At 46.4% G+C, this 17280-nt stretch overlaps 1 protein-coding gene across 1 annotated transcript in view; it reads right to left on the bottom strand.

The window, feature by feature from the left end:
- The window catches only part of PDZD7 (PDZ domain containing 7), a 113312-nt gene extending 96245 nt beyond the window's left edge, over window positions 1-17067 (bottom strand). The window contains exons 1-2 of the mRNA XM_088448670.1: window positions 16875-17067; window positions 2638-2778 (exon numbers count right to left, since the gene is read on the bottom strand). Of these exons, the coding sequence (XP_088304796.1) occupies window positions 2638-2778; window positions 16875-17067 (334 nt within the window). The remainder of the gene's footprint in view (window positions 1-2637; window positions 2779-16874) is intronic.
- Between the last annotated feature and the right edge of the window lie 213 nt (window positions 17068-17280).

The raw sequence follows: 17280 nt of genomic DNA, 5'->3' as shown, positions 1-17280 counted from the left end.
TACACATCTCTACTATTCCTGTAATAACTTCACATACGCAGCTCTGTCACTATACCTCTCTACTATTGCTGTACTGACTCCACATACGCAGCTCTGTCACTACACCTCTCTACTATTCCTGTACTAACTCCATGTACACAGCTGTCACTAAACTTTCATACTATTCCTGTACTGATTCCACATACGCAGCTCCGTCACTACACCTCTCTACTATTCCTGTACTAACTTCACATACACAGCTGTTACTACACCTCTCTACTATTCCTGTACTAACTTCACATACACAGCTCTGTCACTACACCTCTCTACTATTCCTGTACTATTTCCATATACGCACCTCTGTTACTACACCTCTCTACTATTCCTATACTAACTCCATATATGCAGCTCTGTCACTACACCTCTCTGCTATTCCTGCACTAACTCCATATACACAGCTCTGTCACTACACCTCTCTACTATTCCTGTACTAACTTCACATATGCAGCTCTGTCACTACACCTCTATACTATTCCTGTACTAACTTCACATATGCAGCTCTGTCACTACACCTCTATACTATTCCTGTACTAATTTCACATACGCAGCTCTGTCACTACATCTATCTACTATTGCTGTACTGACTCCATATACGCAGCTCTGTCACTACACTTCTCTACTATTCCTGTACTAACTTCACATACACAGGTCTGTCACTACACCTCTCTACTATTCCTGTACTAAGTCCACATACGCAGCTCTGTCGCTACACCTCTCTACTATTCCTGTACTAATTTCACATACGCAGCTCTGTCACTACACCTCTCTACTAATCCTGTACTAACTTCACATACACAGCTCTGTCACTACATCTATCTACTATTGCTGTACTGACTCCATATACGCAGCTCTGTCACTACACTTCTCTACTATTCCTGTACTAACTTCACATACACAGGTCTGTCACTACACCTCTCTACTATTCCTGTACTAAGTCCACATACGCAGCTCTGTCGCTACACCTCTCTACTATTCCTGTACTAACTCCACATACACAGCTCTGTCACTACACCTCTCTACTATTCCTGTACTAACTTCACATACGCAGCTCTGTCACTACACCTCTCTACTAATCGTGTACTAACTTCACATACACAGCTCTGTCACTACATTTATCTACTATTGCTGTACTAACTTCACATACGCAGCTCTGTCACTACACCTCTCTACTATTTCTGCACTAACTCCATGTACACAGCTGTCACTAAACTTTCATACTATTCCTGTACTGATTCCACATACGCAGCTCCGTCACTACACCTCTCTACTATTCCTGTACTAACTTCACATACACAGGTCTGTCACTACACCTCTCTACTATTCCTGCACTAACTCCATATACGCACCTCTGTTACTACACCTCTCTACTATTCCTATACTAACTCCATATATGCAGCTCTGTCACTACACCTCTCTACTATTCCTGCACTAACTCCATATACACAGCTCTGTCACTACACCTCTCTACTAATCCTGTACTAACTCCACATACACAGCTCTGTCACTACACCCCTCTACTATTCCTGTACTAACTCCACATACACAGCTGTCACTACACCTCTCTACTATTCCTGTACTATCTTCACATACGCAGCTCTGTCACTACACTTCTCTACTATTCCTGTACTAACTCCACATACGCAGCTCTGTCACTACACCTATCTACTGTTCCTGTACTTACTCCACATATACAGCTGTCACTACACCTCTCTACTATTCCTGTACTAACTTCACATATGCAGCTCTATCACTACACCTCTCTACTACTCCTGTACTTACTCCACAAAAACAGCTCTGTCACTACATCTGTTTACTATTGCTGTACTAAGTTCACATACGCAGCTCTGTCACTACACCTCTCTACTATTCCTTTACTAATTTCACATACGCAGCTGTCACTACACCTCTCTACTATTGCTGTACTAACTCCACATACACAGATCTGTCACTACACCTCTCTACTATTTCTGTACTAACTCCATATACACAGCTCTGTCACTACACCTCTCTACTATTCCTGTACTAACTCCACATACGCAGATCTGTCACTACACCTCTCTACTATTCCTGTACTAACTCCACATACAGAGATCTGTCACTACACCTCTCTCCATTCTACTGTACACCTCTCTTACCATTCCGATGGGTATTTAAGGGGCATTTGGGGAGGACTGAGGGGCATTTAATGGGCCTGGGAGGAGACCAAAACAATAAATAATGTTGGGACCCAGAGACACTTCACAAAATGCAAAACAGTAACTTTAGAGTTAAAAAAAAAAAAATTCCATTGAAGGAGAAGATTGCACCTTTAATAATGATATATGACACTCTGGGCCTGATTCAGAGTTGTACGGTATTGCACAGGGTAGCAGCACTCCCAGAAAACGAGGGCACCACCCCGAAACAGCTGCAGTCTGTCAGTCAGGCTGCGGCTCAGGGGGCACTGCGTGCAACGACGCAGGACCCATTCTATACAAGTGCAGGCTCCCCACCATTGGAGTTGTACGCAAACCGTAGAAGTAGGCTTCTTGCCGCTCAGTTGTGTCTGATCGCCTTTATGCACATCTGTTAGCTACATAATAAAGTGATCTATCTTACCAGCACTGCTTCCTTCTTCCACTTTACTGACAAATATCCCAAGTCCATGCTCGGATCCCCCTCGGACACTGAACCCCAACCTTCCATCAGGACTTTTGTCTACTGTGATAGCAAGGATTGAGTCGCTCTCATCGCTGGTGGCTGCAAAGTGATTGATACATTTGTACTGTGATTATAATGACTTTATAACAATGACAGAATGTAACAATTTATACAGATATCACACATTGACAATTTTTTTTTTAAACATCAGTTTTTATTGAATTTTTAACACAAGAGAACAGGGAACAGAAAAGGAAATATAGGGGAACAAACAAGAAGGTGGGCCGAGGCCCAAGGAAAGTGAACACAGTTTATGTACATAACCAGGATTCAAGCAGAAAAAGTTAAATAACACAGTAGACATTAGTAAATGCTGTAAGCATTTGGAGGCTTCCATAGACAGTAAACACAGTAAATTATCAATAATCAATAACTGCATCTCATGAATTAGAGTGAGGGGAGTCTAAAATACTTAAATCAACTACCTGAGCAAGGTTAGATGAACCTCCCTGTTTCCTGATATTTACTCCATCCAGACCATCTCAGAAAGGAGAGGAGGCTGAAGAAGAATATTTACAATCTGCTGTTTCAAATTCGAAATACCTCTGTATCTTCTCTTCCATAACTTTTAAGCTAAGTATAGAAGTGGATCTCTATAACTGTGCAATGCCCTCCTTTGCGGCTACAAGAATATAGCCCATAAGATACCTATCTCCTGAAGAAATCTCTCCAGGGTAATAATAAATATTGATACCCCCATTTTCTGTCTAATTAAGGAAAAGACCACTAACCAAATAGACTGGAGGAGTAGACAATCACAAAATATATGGAAAATTCCCCGCACTTGTCCACAATTTCTCCAATAAAATTTAGATATAGAGGGCCAGATGGTATGTTGTCTGTCCGGGGTGAATCAATTTATAAAACATTTCCGCATCATTGATGCATCAAGACATCTTAAAACTGCTGCAGAATATTGTAGACACTGTCTGAGAAAGATCATGTTCCCATTTAAGTTGGCAGGGGAGTTTGCTCCTCCTGGCATCGGTTACTTGTAGGCGGTACCACCAAATAATTACCCCTTCATGTCGAATAGTTCTGAACTTTGCCATAACGTACGCAGGAAAAACAGGTTTTCTAAGAATCGGGCGAGTCATACTCTGTAGCCAATGTCTCAATTGTAAGTATCTATAGTTGTCTTGGGCAGGGACAGCATATTCAGACTGTAAATGAGAGAACGGAAGTAACCCGGTGGCACACATAATGTCTCCCAATGTGGAAAGGCCATGACAAGACCAAACAAAAGTCCAGCTGTAAATCTAGTATCACGTTAGCTATTCCTGACAATGAGAGAGCCGGAGAGGGTAGCAAAATGTCCTTAGAGCAGAGGTTCCCAAACTCGGTCCTCAAGGCACACCAACGATCCAGGTTTTAAGGATGACCATGCTTGGGCAAAGGTGACTTAATTAGTACCTCAATCTTTTGATTTAATCATCTGTGCTCAACCATGGATATCCTTAAAACCTGGACCGTTAGGGTGCATTGAGAACTGAGTTTGGGAACTTCTGGTTTAGCTGCTATCACTAACTGGTGCCTAGCCACTATCATAGCCAATACCACCATAGACAATACCAATCCCGAAGGCTTGCTAGACCCAGGGAGCCATAACAAATCTAAAAGTAGGGAAGTATCAGTTTGCGCTCTAAGACAACCCAAGGTTTAGGGGAGGCCCTCGCAAACCAATCTCTAGCTTGACTCATTCATTTATCAATGAGTGGTATTCTTGTTATCACTCGTTACTAATCTTAAATGGTGCTCCAACCAATCAGCTCCTGACTGTCATATGTATCAAAAAAGGCAGTTAGGAGCTGATTATAGCACTGTTTAAGATTAGTAACGAGTGATAACAAGAATATCACGCGTTGATAAATCTGGGGCTATCTGATACTTTTCAAGATTGGAAATGCCAAACCGTCTTCCAGCTTGGGAAGAAACATAGTACTCTTAGCCAATCTACATCACGGAACAACACTTATTGCACAAAGATTTGGGCTGTATTCTAGGGATGGTGTGAAATAAGTACAATAATTTTGGAAGCAGGATCATTTATATCGCAGCAAACCTACCCATCCATGAAACTTCCTGAAACATCCAGTCCTTTGTGAGGACACACTCCAAAGCTGGGCTTACGCTATACAATTATCTCTCAGATATCTGCCCAATCTGGCTGGTTGGAATGAAAACCTGGCAATGTATAGGATCAAATGATAATTGACCATTTGCTCATGAACACTGGAAAACAGTCAAAAAAGTTTGTGCAGACAAATTAGTTAAATCAAACATATTTAACCAATTTGAACAATCGTTTTTGTCCATTTTCATGTGTTTAGGACCAGATGGTCGAATCTCATTTGCTCCCATACATTACCTGGTTTTCATCCAACCAGCCAGATTGGACAGATATCTGACAGATAATTGTATAGTGTATGTCCAGCATAAGTATGGATTCGTAATCACCTCTAATTAATTCCGGCTCACAAGAGGAGCGCCCCCCAGCTGTTTAAGAACTACGCATCCCAGGAAGTCCTGCCACAGTTTTACTATTTGGCCATGCTAAAACTGTTGCAAGGCATGCTGGAATTTGTAGTTCAACAACAGCTAGAGGGACGCTTATTTCCCACCTCTGGTCTAATGTGTACCCAGCTTATCTCTCTCCATTTTATCACTCTCCAAGACTAAGGGCCTGATTCAGAGCCGCTCGTAAGCAGCCGCTCGTTCGTTCCGAGCGATGTTTGCCCAACTGCGCATGCGTATGGATCATAATATGCATGCGCGAACCAGTCAGTGCGACCGAAAATCGTTTGTTCGCTAAATAGCGAATGCCTGCTATTTTGAGTGACAGGAGGAGGCGTATGTGGGTGGTAACGGGAAGGTGCTTGAAAACGGGGAGTGGAGATCCGAACGCAGGCGTGCTTAAAGGTCAAAATGGGCGTTTTATGGGTGTGCATAATTAATACAGCAGCGTCAATGACCACGTCACTGGGTTATTTTATAGTCAGAACTGCTCGCAAGATAGTGGTAGGAAAAACCAACCACAAGAATAGCGAGCAGTTCATACGCTGGTCGATGTACTCGATTAATCTAATAAATAGCGGATATGACGTAGGATGCGAGCGGCCAGGGGGCGTAGTTATCCAAAAAACGACCGCAAGTTTTGTTCGCTCATTCAGACATAGAGGCGTGAACAGACCGCAAAGAGCGAACGGTTCATTTGAATAGCCACCCCTTTTTTCTGAACGAACGTCCGGCTCTGAATGAGGTCCTAAGGCCCGTAATCAATTTGGAGCGAAAAGCCGTTTTCACGTGTTTTTGCCGGAAACTTTTCACCAATGACGTCATTTTCGCCTGTTTTGATTTTACTCCGTATTCAATTTGAAAGACTTTCTGCCTAGGCGGAAAGTAAATGCAATGTACTAGGCGAAAAGTTTCGCCTATGAATAGCAGGCGAAAAAAAGTGCAGAATTGGGGTTTTGGGGTGCAACGTTGCGGGAACCCCCATGCAGCCTTCAGACAGTCCCCCAAAGGTAAACTGTGTCAAATTTTTTTTTTACAAAAGACTTAAGAACACCCCAAAAAAAACACTTTGAATTTGGGGGCAAAAAAAAAATGTTGGGGGACAAAGTAAAAAAATAGCGAACTTGACTTTGGGGGGGGGGCCCATGTATGGCCCAGGTGTTTTTTTCATTGCAGGGGCTTCCGGCAGGTGGATTTTTCACGATTTTTTCAAACTCACTTTAGCAACTTTAAAATATGCTGACACCATTTACAGTACCCCAAATTTGCTGGGATAAATTATTATCTCCTGAATACTATTCTGCTCCACGTATAGAAAACAGCTATTTAGCAGCTATTGAGCCCGTTTAAAAACACCAAATACCTTCAGCAAGCCAAATTGGGGGGTATCATAGGGAACCCCCATGTCAGAGTATCTTTTGGGGGGTGTCAGGCTGATTTCCCGATATCTGTCAGTACTTTCCGCTTGTTTAAGTTCCGCCGGGTCCCGTTTTTGCCTACTTTCAAATTGAGTACGGTAATACACGGGCACGTGCACGATGCTTTTCCGCCTACAAAACATGTGATGTAGGTAAAAAGTCCGGGAGGCGAAAAAGTATCGCAGCTCAGCTCAAATTGAATACGGGCCTTAGTACAACTCCCCCGAAGGCTTAGTACATAGAACTCTAAAGGTGGGTATACACCTAGCAGATATATCTGCAGATCGAGTGATCTGCAGATACATCTGTAGATGATGGTCGTTCATATACACTGAACGGCCATCATCTTCCAAGCAGCCGTGTATCCCGCTGGCCGGGGGGCAGGTCGGTCCGTCACCCTCCCCGCGGCTGCATGTATACGGGCAGTCGTCAGATCGCCCGTACACACTTGCCGGTGGACAGGTATGTCTGCAGATACATCTGTCCATCGGTTGTGCAGCACAGCCAACGCGATATGTCTGTGAATGACGTCGTTCACAGACATATATCGCTGGTACACACTGGCCAACGGGCACCAGAGATACTGGCCGATCAATTGATCGGCCAATATATCTGTCTGTGTGTGTACCCAGCTGTAGATATTGGGATTGCCAGGCGTATTTACAGGTGTTTCAGAGATTAGATAACAAAGAGGGAGCTACATTAAAAGGCAATGCTCAGTGTTATTAGTGTTCAAGTTATAAAACAACACTTAATACCACTTTTCCACCAAACTTCTAACCCGAGTTATTGCTGGTGCAACCCGGGTCCAAGTTTGGTGTGAAAGGGTCAACCCAGGTTGGTTAACTTCATGGACAAAATGTAATAGGCTGCAAGTTTTAGTGCGAGTATGGATTTGCATCATCTCGCTGTGTGTAGACGTGAGATTGCGCCAAAACTCGCAGTATGTTAAAGTCTGCAAGTTCTAAGGTTGTGCGTTGATCCGAAATGCGAGTCCATGTGAGTTTTATGTTGTTGTTACTGTAGTAAAACTCGCAAATTGTAATGTGAGTTTCATTACAAGGTGCAAGTTAGCCAATGTAACCATTGGCAGCAGCGTGTTTGACAGAAGCCTGCACAGATCAGTAAGATACGTGTAGGCTTCTGTGTGCTAAAAGTGAAAGAAAGTGTTAAAATAAAAAAATTACGTGAGGTCCCCCCCAAAAAAGCATAACCAGCACCAGGCTCTGTAAGCTGGTCCTGGTTGTGGAAATATGGGGTACAAAATGAGTAGGGGTCCCCCCGGGCTCTAACTAACAGGGGTGTAATGCAACAGTAGGGAGACACACTTGACGGGGTAACCGGCCATAGCATTCACAACCCCACACTAGTCAGCCCAGGCCGGGCATTCCTCGGAAGTGGAGACCCCCGAAATAAAGGGGTCTCCCCCAAGCATACTCCATCCCTGGGTAGTGGGTGCGGAGTTGATTGTGTAAAAAATAGAATAATATTATCCTTTACAGGGGAATGAAAGGTCCAAGCAAGCCTGCCCCGCTTGTTGGCACCTGGAGAACCCAAGTCTGGGCATTAAGGGCCCACTGGTACCTGTAGTGCTACTGTGAAAGAAATATTAAAATAAAGACAAAACATACACACTGAGGGTTGTAATATTTTATTGCAACCCTGATGTTGGTTGATGAAATTATGGGGGACCCCTATGTTTTTTCCCCATATTTTAATAACCAGGACTGGCTCACAGAGATCGGTGCTGGTTATTCTTTTTTTTTTTTTTTTAGGGGGGGGGGGGGGACATAATTTTTTTTTCTTGTAATTTAAACTTTCTACTAAACACGCTGCTAGTGAGGCTAAACTCGGTAGCCTGAAGCAGGTGTATTCATTTTGGAATTTTTTTTTTACTAGATTTGTGCAAGTTTAAACTTGCACCCTATTAAATCCAGTGAGTTGTATATTTTTAATGGGAAAACATCTGGATGCAAGTTTTGGCCATGCAAGAAGTGGAAATGCAAGTTTAGTGCGAGTTTGCATGTTCTCGCAACCAATTACATATGCGAGTTTGCAACTTGCACCTTTTTTGCGAGAATGTTAGAACTTCCACACTATTATATTTAGCCCCATATGTTTCTTCGCTCTGCATTTATCTGCTGTAACATGTGGGATGCGGTCATAGGGGGTCATTCAGACCCGTGAGCGAGCGGCAGAACGCTCGCAAGCGGGTCGATGTTCCCCACTTCGCATGCGCGAGACCCGGCGAGCGACGGGCTCACCATAGCTCCGGGTCTCGCACCAAAGGGGTGTGCTGTCGATGTTGATTGACAGCGCGCCCCCTTTGGTGGGCGTGCCGGGGGCGTGCCTGCCAGACGGAGGCGTTCCCATGGGAAAGCCTACCGTCTCAAGCCGGCCCCACTGACATCACTAGTGATGTCAGTGGGAGTGATTTTGGCTCTGATAGAGCCAAAATCACTACAGGGCTTGCGGCAGCGAGACCCTACTGCAGGGTCTCCGTCGCAAGCCCGATGGTCGCGATACCATCATCATGGACGCTCGCATAAGCTGTGGGTGGTAACCCATGAGGATGCTCCAAAAAAAGGTAGGAGGGCCCTGATTCAGAGCGAGCTCTCTGGTCAGAGCGTTCAGCTCTGAATCAGGCCCATAATCCCGACCGCTGGGATTCTGGCGTTCAGAATGTCAACGCTGGAATCTCGACCGCCAGCATCCCGAAGGTAAGTATTGGGGTTAGGGGGAGGGTTAGGTTTAGGCTGCGTGGGTGGTTAGGTTTAGGTACTAGGGGAGAGGTTAGGTTTAGGCAACGGGGAGGGAGGGTTAGGGGTAGGGTTAGGTTAGGCTTACTTACCTGGAGAGATGCTGGCGTCTGGATTCTGACCGCCGGAATCCCAAGCATTTTGCCGACCCCCCCCCCCCCCGTCACCTCCAACAAACGGCACTTCCTGTCAATCACTCTGAGATGGGTCTGCGTAGTCACTATGATCGCAGTCCTGATCGCAGTGGCCGGTTCGTACACACGGTGCATACGCATGCGCAGAAGGCAACAATCGGCTGATTGCGTGCGAAATTGCAGTTGCGATAGGTAGTGAATCAGACCCAATGTCCGCCAACAGACGGATCTTGTGGAAGGAGCCAATACAGGGACTGTGTATGGAGTTGATGCTTCTAATCTTTGCAGCCAGGGGTTCGACTGCAAATGCAAAAAGCATGGGGGAAAGTGGGCAGCCCTGGCGAGTACCATTTGCGATAGTCTGTGAAATACCTATTCGGCATCTAGTGAGAGCAACAGAGGTTCTCTGCGTTACTTGCAGTGCTCAATAATGTTAAACTCTCAGCGGGTGTTATCAGGGACCTGCCAACCTGTTATGAATCCCACCTGGTCTGGATGTATCAATGAGGGAAGCAGAGTACTCAATCTTTTAGCGACCAATTTAACATATAATTTAAAATCCGTGTTCAACAAGGCAATTGGATGAAAATTGTGAACAGAGGCCGGGCTTCTTCCCGGTTTAGGAAGGGCACAATAATCTGTGGGCCTGATTCAGAGCCAGACGCTATTTGCGAACGGTCGTTCAGAAAAAGGGTCCGGCTATTTAAATAGAGCGCTCGCTCTTTGTAGTCTGTTGACGCCTCTATGTCTGAGCGAGTGAACGAAACATGCGCTCGCTATTTTGTAAAGACGCCCCCTGGCCATTCGCATCATGCGTCATCTGCGCTATTTATTAGATTAATCGAGTACATCGAAAGGCGTCTGAACTGCTCGCAGTGCTTGTGGTAGGTTTTACTTCCCGCAACCACTGCGAGCAGTTCAGGCTAAAAGACAACCAAGTGACGTGGTCGATGACGCTCCTTTACTAATTATGCACACCCATTAAACCCCTGTTTTGACCGTTTGGCACGCCTGCGTTCGGATCTCCACTCCCCGTTTGCAAGCACCTTCCCCTGTTACCGCCCACAAATGCCTCATTCTGTCACTCAAATTAGCAGGCCCTCGCTGTTTTGCCAGTGCACCCTTTCCGACCGCAATGACTGGTTGGCGCAGTTGTGCGAACATCGCTCAGAGCGAACGAGCGGCCGCTTACGATTGGCTCTGAATCAGGCCCTGTGTCTCCAGCATCTCCCATGGAAAACTGCCCTTTGCGGAAGCTTGATTGAACACAGACACCAAAACCGGGGCGAGATCCACATTAATAGTTTAGTAAAATTTTGAAATATATCCACCTGGGCCCTGGGGCTTTATCCAGTGGGAGCGAGTTAATAGCCCTTTCTACTTCCTCCGCCGACCAATACATTAACACTTTTAGACCAGAATAACCCAATGTATTTATTTCTGGTTTCCTTCTATATTTTTCAGGACAGAAAGGACTTGTACACAGAGGTGCTGAATCAGACGGATGATAAATCATATAGGGCCTAAGGTGCGTACACACTGGGCGATTAGGAAAGACTGCACGATTACGGCATCGTAATCGGTCAGTCGTTCCTGATCCGCTGTAGTACCTACACTGAACGATCAGTCGGTCAGTGTAGGCACCCTCCATCATTACTGAACATGGCCAATCTGTCGTTATCGACAGATTGGGCTGTTATCGACAGGAGATGGACAATGTTGGGAACGACCAGCGGGAGCACGCATCGCTGGTAGTTTCCGTACTTCTAGTGCACGATTACTGAGCGATTGCACGATTACGATGTCGTAATCGTGCAGTCGCTCAGTATAATTGCCCAGTGTGCATGCACCTCTAATTCAGAGATGTACGTAGACCCGATGTTTTAGATCTGTGCATATGCATATCTGGGGCTGCGACGTTGTTTGCAGTTCTCCAAACACCATAGCATGCTTGACGCTGCTGGCGTTTGGGGGCAGCGACAGGAAGTGTTACAGAAAACAGGTCGGCCACATCTTCTGGGTGTGCCGAAGCCAGTGGCTATGTACTTGGACGTAGATTCACAGCGCGATTTAACCCGGTTCCTGCGTACAAAGATGTGGTGACTATGCTAAATGCATCCATCTCTGAATCAGGCCCAGAAAACGATGCTGCGGAAATATAATGCCAGAGAATGAACCTGTACAAGCTGCTCACTGACTGGCATTTACTGTGCCTCGCATCAACGCCATCGCCTACAGCTTTCATAGTCGCTAGGTAAAATATAATGGAGCTCTATAGAAATTCCTGTCAAAGCAATATGTAAGTATGACAGCATGCTAATACCGCATGAGGCTGTTGTGTAAATAGACGCCTCTTGCCGGCTTCTGTGATACCCTGCTGCGTCCGAAGATGCAGCATCAGATCATGTGCGTGACCATCGATGGCCGGTGTTTTCACAAAGCGGAAGCCAGTAGAGCGGTGTCCAAGGACGCCAGCCCCCCCTTCTGTGCAACACTGCCTGCTGCCTAAACTGCCGCAGCCAGTCAATCAAGCTGCGTTGCAAGGGCACTGCGAGTGATCTCGCAGAACAAGGAAGCATCGGGTTTGGTATGAGATCCCAGTGTTTGGGATGCTGCTGGTCTGAATACCGACAGCTGCATCCCAACAGTCAGAATCCGGACACCCATAAGGAAAGAAGGTAAGACTAACCCTTACCCCTACCCCTAACGGAATACATATGAATTACAAAACCTGACAGCGGCAGGCCGACACGGCTGAAAATACCGATCATCCCCAGGTAAGTATGAACTAACCTAACCTAACCCCCCTAACCCTAACCCTCCTTAGGGGTGCCTAACCCTAACCTTCCCCCAGTGCCTAACCCTAACCTCCTGGGGGGATGCCTAACCCTAAGTCCCCCCCGGGAACCCTAAACCTAACCCTCCCACCCCCATGGCTGTCCGCAGCGGCGCCCGGCCTCACTTGGATCGGGATGCCGGGCGCCGGTCTCCCGGCATCGGTAAAATGACCGGCGTCTACATCTAGGCGCCGGTCATTTCACCCTCGCCGGGATATGACAGTTGGGAAGCCGGCTGTCAGTATAATGTCAGCCGGCTTCCCGATTGCATACCCCCCTACACTCCCTCCCTGGTGCCTAAACCTAACCTCACCCCTAGACCCTAAACCTAACACTCCCTCCCCGGTGCCTAAACCTAACCCCCCCCATAGTGCCTAAACCTAACCTCCCCCTCCTGGCACCCTAAACCTAACCCGTGGCGTAACTAGGGCAGGGCGAGCGGGGTTCGTGCCCTGGGTGCCGTTGGACCGGCGGCGCGGGGGGGGGGGGGGGGCGCCGCCGGCCACGGTACCGGCCCGCCCGCCCTAGATAGCCAGTGTAGCGCCGACCGCAAGGAGTGCGGTCAGCGCTACACATTTGCACAGGACCGGCGCTAGGCTTCCAGCGCCGGTCCTGTGCTGCATGCCTGAGCCCGTTCCCTCCCCCTGAGCACTTGCCCAATAGCGCCAGGAGGCAGGCTCAGGCTGTGCATAACACACGCATCGCCGCCAGCGCTGGCGGCGATGCGTGTGTTAAACAGCAGCCAATGAGAGTCAGATAGACTCTCATTGACTGCTGCAGCACCCACTGCAAGAGCCGGACTTCCGTCCGGCTCCTGCAGTGGGTAATGGGACTGACGTCATGACGTCAGTCCCATAATGCTGAGCGCGCCAGCCCGGGCGGACTGGAGGGCGGGAGCGGCATCGGCATCGCGGACAGGAGCAGCGTGGAATCAGGTAAGTATATTTTTATATATATTTATTTATTTTTAAACCTTACCTATCTGCACAACGGGGGAGGGGTTGGCTACTACTGGGGGGGACATCTACTGGGGGGGACATCTACTGGGGGTGCCATTGGGAGGACCTCTACTGGGGGGGGGCTACTCTACTGGGGACTACTACTTGGGGGGGGACTACCACTGGGGGCATTCTAAAAGGGGCACTGCACTCGGGGGACCACTTATGGGGGCAATAATAGGAAGGGCCACTACAGAGACCACTGGATAGGGGGGGTCACTACTGGGAGCCTGCATCAGGGGGACCACTACTGGGGGCACTGCATGGGAGGGGGGGACACTACTGCTGGGGGCACTATATAAGGGGCTTACTGCTAGGGGCACTGCGGGGACCACTACAGGGGGCACTAGATAGGGGGGATCACTACAGGGTGCCTGCATAAGGGGACCACTACTGGGAAAACTGCATGGGGGGGAGTACAGTTGGGGGCACTATATAAAAGGGCACTGCATAAGGGGATACCGCTACTGGGCGCACTGCATTGTGGGGACTGCTACTGGGGGCACTGCATAAGGGGGAACACTACGTGGGGCACTGCATTTGGGGGGGCCACTACTGGGGGTACTGAGTAAGGGGAACTAATTGGGGGCTGTATAAGAGGGACCACTACTGGGGATACTGTATAAGGGGCTCTACTATGGGCCTGCATGAGAGGGACCACAACTGCATACTGGGGGTACTACTGGGGTTAAATTGCATATGGATAGGAATGTTCAGTTTGAAAATAAAGGGGTGTGTCATGTTGACACGCCCCATTTTTAAGTGACCACGCCCATTTTTTTGACGCGCACATGGGGGGGGGTCTCCCTTTTCAAATTTGCCCTGGGCTCCAAATACCCTAGTTACGCCACTGAACCTAACACTCCCTCTCCGGTGCCTAAACCTAACCTCTCCCCTTAGTGCCTAACCCTAACCCTCCCCCTAATGCCTAACCCTAACCTCCCCCCTAGTGCCTAAACCTAACCTCCCCCTCCTGGCACCCTAAACCTAACACTCCCTCTCCGGTGCCTAAACCTAATCTCACCCCCTAGTGCCTAAACCTAACCTCCCCCTCCTGGCACCCTAAACCTAACACTCCCTCTCCCCCCTAGTGCCTAACCCTAACCCCGTACCCTAACCCTCCCCCTAATGCCTAATACTTACCTTTGGGATGCCGGCGGTTGGGATTCTGGTGCCGGGATCCCAACGCTGTCGTGATTTCGGCGCCGGTATTTTGCCCGCCGACATCCCGCACGCTGGGATACTGACTACATCCCGGCAGCATCTGTCTATGCGCAGATCTCACACCATCAGAGACGTATGTAAGCCATCGAGTTAGTATACATCTCTGAATCAGACAGTGCACTATGGTGCAGCATAACTTTCACTCACAGTAATTTATGCATTTCAAAGCTTCACTAAAGCAAAGTCAAATAACCTATAGTTAAACATATGTTATTTTTCAATGCCAGTGTCTAATTAGCCTTAGTATTTTTCTTGCCTTTAAATGCAATATAAAACCATTCTGTGGATACAACTGTATCCAATGCAAAGCAGACCTTGGGGTAAATGTACTGTGCGAGACTACGCAATGTTTTAAAGTAGCAGTCGTTTAGAATGCAAAATCAACATGGTTGTGCCATTTAATTACTGCTACGGGTGTGGATCATTAGGTCTACAGTAAAAAGGTAGACAATGGAAGTTAGACAGGCAATAGGTTGACAGGGTCTGAAGGTCGACACACTAAAGGTCGACTAGTAAGAAGGTCGACAGGTACACAAGGTCGAGATGGTCATTAGGTCGACACGCAAATGGTCGACGCGTTTTTTTTTTCCTCTAGCCCTAATCTTCACCCTAACCCTTCCCTTGGTGCCTAACCCTAATAGTCCCTCCTGGCGCCTAACTCTAACCGTCGGGGTAGGTGCCTGACACTAAACGTCCCTTCTAGTGCCTAACCCTAACCCTCCTGGTAAGTGCCTAACCCTAATCATCCCTCCTGGTGCCTAATGACTGGATTAGGTCTACTACAGTAACATTATATCTAAATAAACAATACAGCATGAAGTTTATTAAGACGTTGGTAGAAACAAAGAAACAATCCACAAAGACAAAGCAATATACAAATATGTACAAATTAATAAGTGAAAGTTAAAGCAGCACGGCAGCACAGTGGTTAGTTTTGCAGCATGAGTTTGAATCCCAACTAGACTCCTTTAGACTGTAGGTAGGGCCCGATTCCCTCATGTGCTTCTACTTCCCTCACTTATACCATCATTTCCTCTCCACTGCCTACAATGGCACCAAACCATTGAGTTCTGCCGCCATGCTGCTTATTTGGGTATTATAACCGATGACATATGTATATAACCCTTGTCCGTGTCCTGCAATGTTCTGTATTATAAGTCACTTTTTAATTACGTATGGCGCCATAGAAAGAAAGGATTATAATTAAAATCATCAGTGTGGAGTACTCCCCATGTTGTAGACTGTAAGATCCACTGGGACAGAGATTGATGTGAATGACAAATATTCTTTGCACAGTGCTGCGTAATTAATGGCGTTTTAGAAATAATCAATAATAATAATTAAAAGTTGTTTGAGGGTGGACGGCACCTTCATATAGAAGTACCATGATAGGTAAAAAAGTAAATAGTGCAACAGAAAGTATAACTGTGCTGTAAGTCAGACATTCACCATCAATTCACTATACAGCCCATTGTTTCCCTGCCGCTGCTGGCTCTAGGCTGTACGTAGTTAGACAATACAGTATAAACCCTCGTTTTTCAGTCTTGACTTTCAATATGCCACTTTATATGTTGCATTCTATGCATTCAATTTGGGTCATAATTGCGGTCAGTCTATTGGATATATCTGGGTAATCTTTGGTCACTTTTGGCGACAACTATAACATACAATTACCTTTAATCTAAAATTAATCCAGTTTGGATTAAATGCAGGTTTATCAATTTACTGGGAACTATTAAAAAAATTAAGGCAATGCTATTACTATTACCATAGTGCTGTTTTTCCTTTCCTGAACTAATATTCAGCCATATTAATACATCATGAACAAGTGAAATCACTAAGGTATTAGTTCAGAGTGATGTCACTAGGTCCTAGGGCATTGCTAAATCTGCATTCTTCTCAGAATTGGTTGTACCGACAAGATGGCTGCTTCTGCTGTGAGTAGATGAGAAATATGTTTTAACGAAAGTGCTTGTAACAAAGCCCCCTCTATTATCTGATATGTTAAATCACTCACAATGTTGCCTTATTGATAATTTTTCATTATTGGATATCTTTAAATTACAATCACGCAGTGGCATCAACGGAGGCCAAATGGCCATAGATCAGATATGACTCGGCTATGTTTTTCTAGTATAATAAAGTTTTTAGCGTTATATATACATTATTCATCTATGGCAATTATACTGTATGTATATACCCAACAGAACAATGGAAGATTAGAGGCAGGTAAAAACATCCTGTGATTTACCTTCTAAGGGAGAGTTGATCAGAATGACCCTTCCCATTGGAGATGTGGCTCGAAGTCCCTTGGGGTGGCCATTTCCCTGTCTGTTCAACCTCCGGAATAATTGCCGAGTTCTAACTGAAGAATCTCTCCTGGAAGTCCCGGGCAAGACAGCATTGGTCATCTCACTGTCATCCATTTCAATAGCATGTGCCATGGCGGCGTAAGGCGAGGGCAAGTCATAGGGATCCTAGAGTCCGATAAATGCTTGTGGTGAATAATTCCTGGGTGCTTTCAAATGTGAATCTTTTTCATGTCATCTCCCACCAGAAGAGATGTATGTTGGACATATTGAGGAAAAGCATGTATTCAGGACATGACTGGAAATTCGGTGTTTTCCATCGTATTAATTCCCATTCAGCAGAAAATA

The sequence above is a fragment of the Taudactylus pleione genome, unplaced genomic scaffold (assembly GCF_031769625.1).
Source record: "Taudactylus pleione unplaced genomic scaffold, aTauple2 ptg000464l, whole genome shotgun sequence".
NCBI lineage: Eukaryota > Metazoa > Chordata > Amphibia > Anura > Myobatrachidae > Taudactylus > Taudactylus pleione.
The sequence above is the reverse complement of the archived record's forward strand: the minus strand, read 5'-3'. Positions and strand labels throughout refer to the sequence as shown.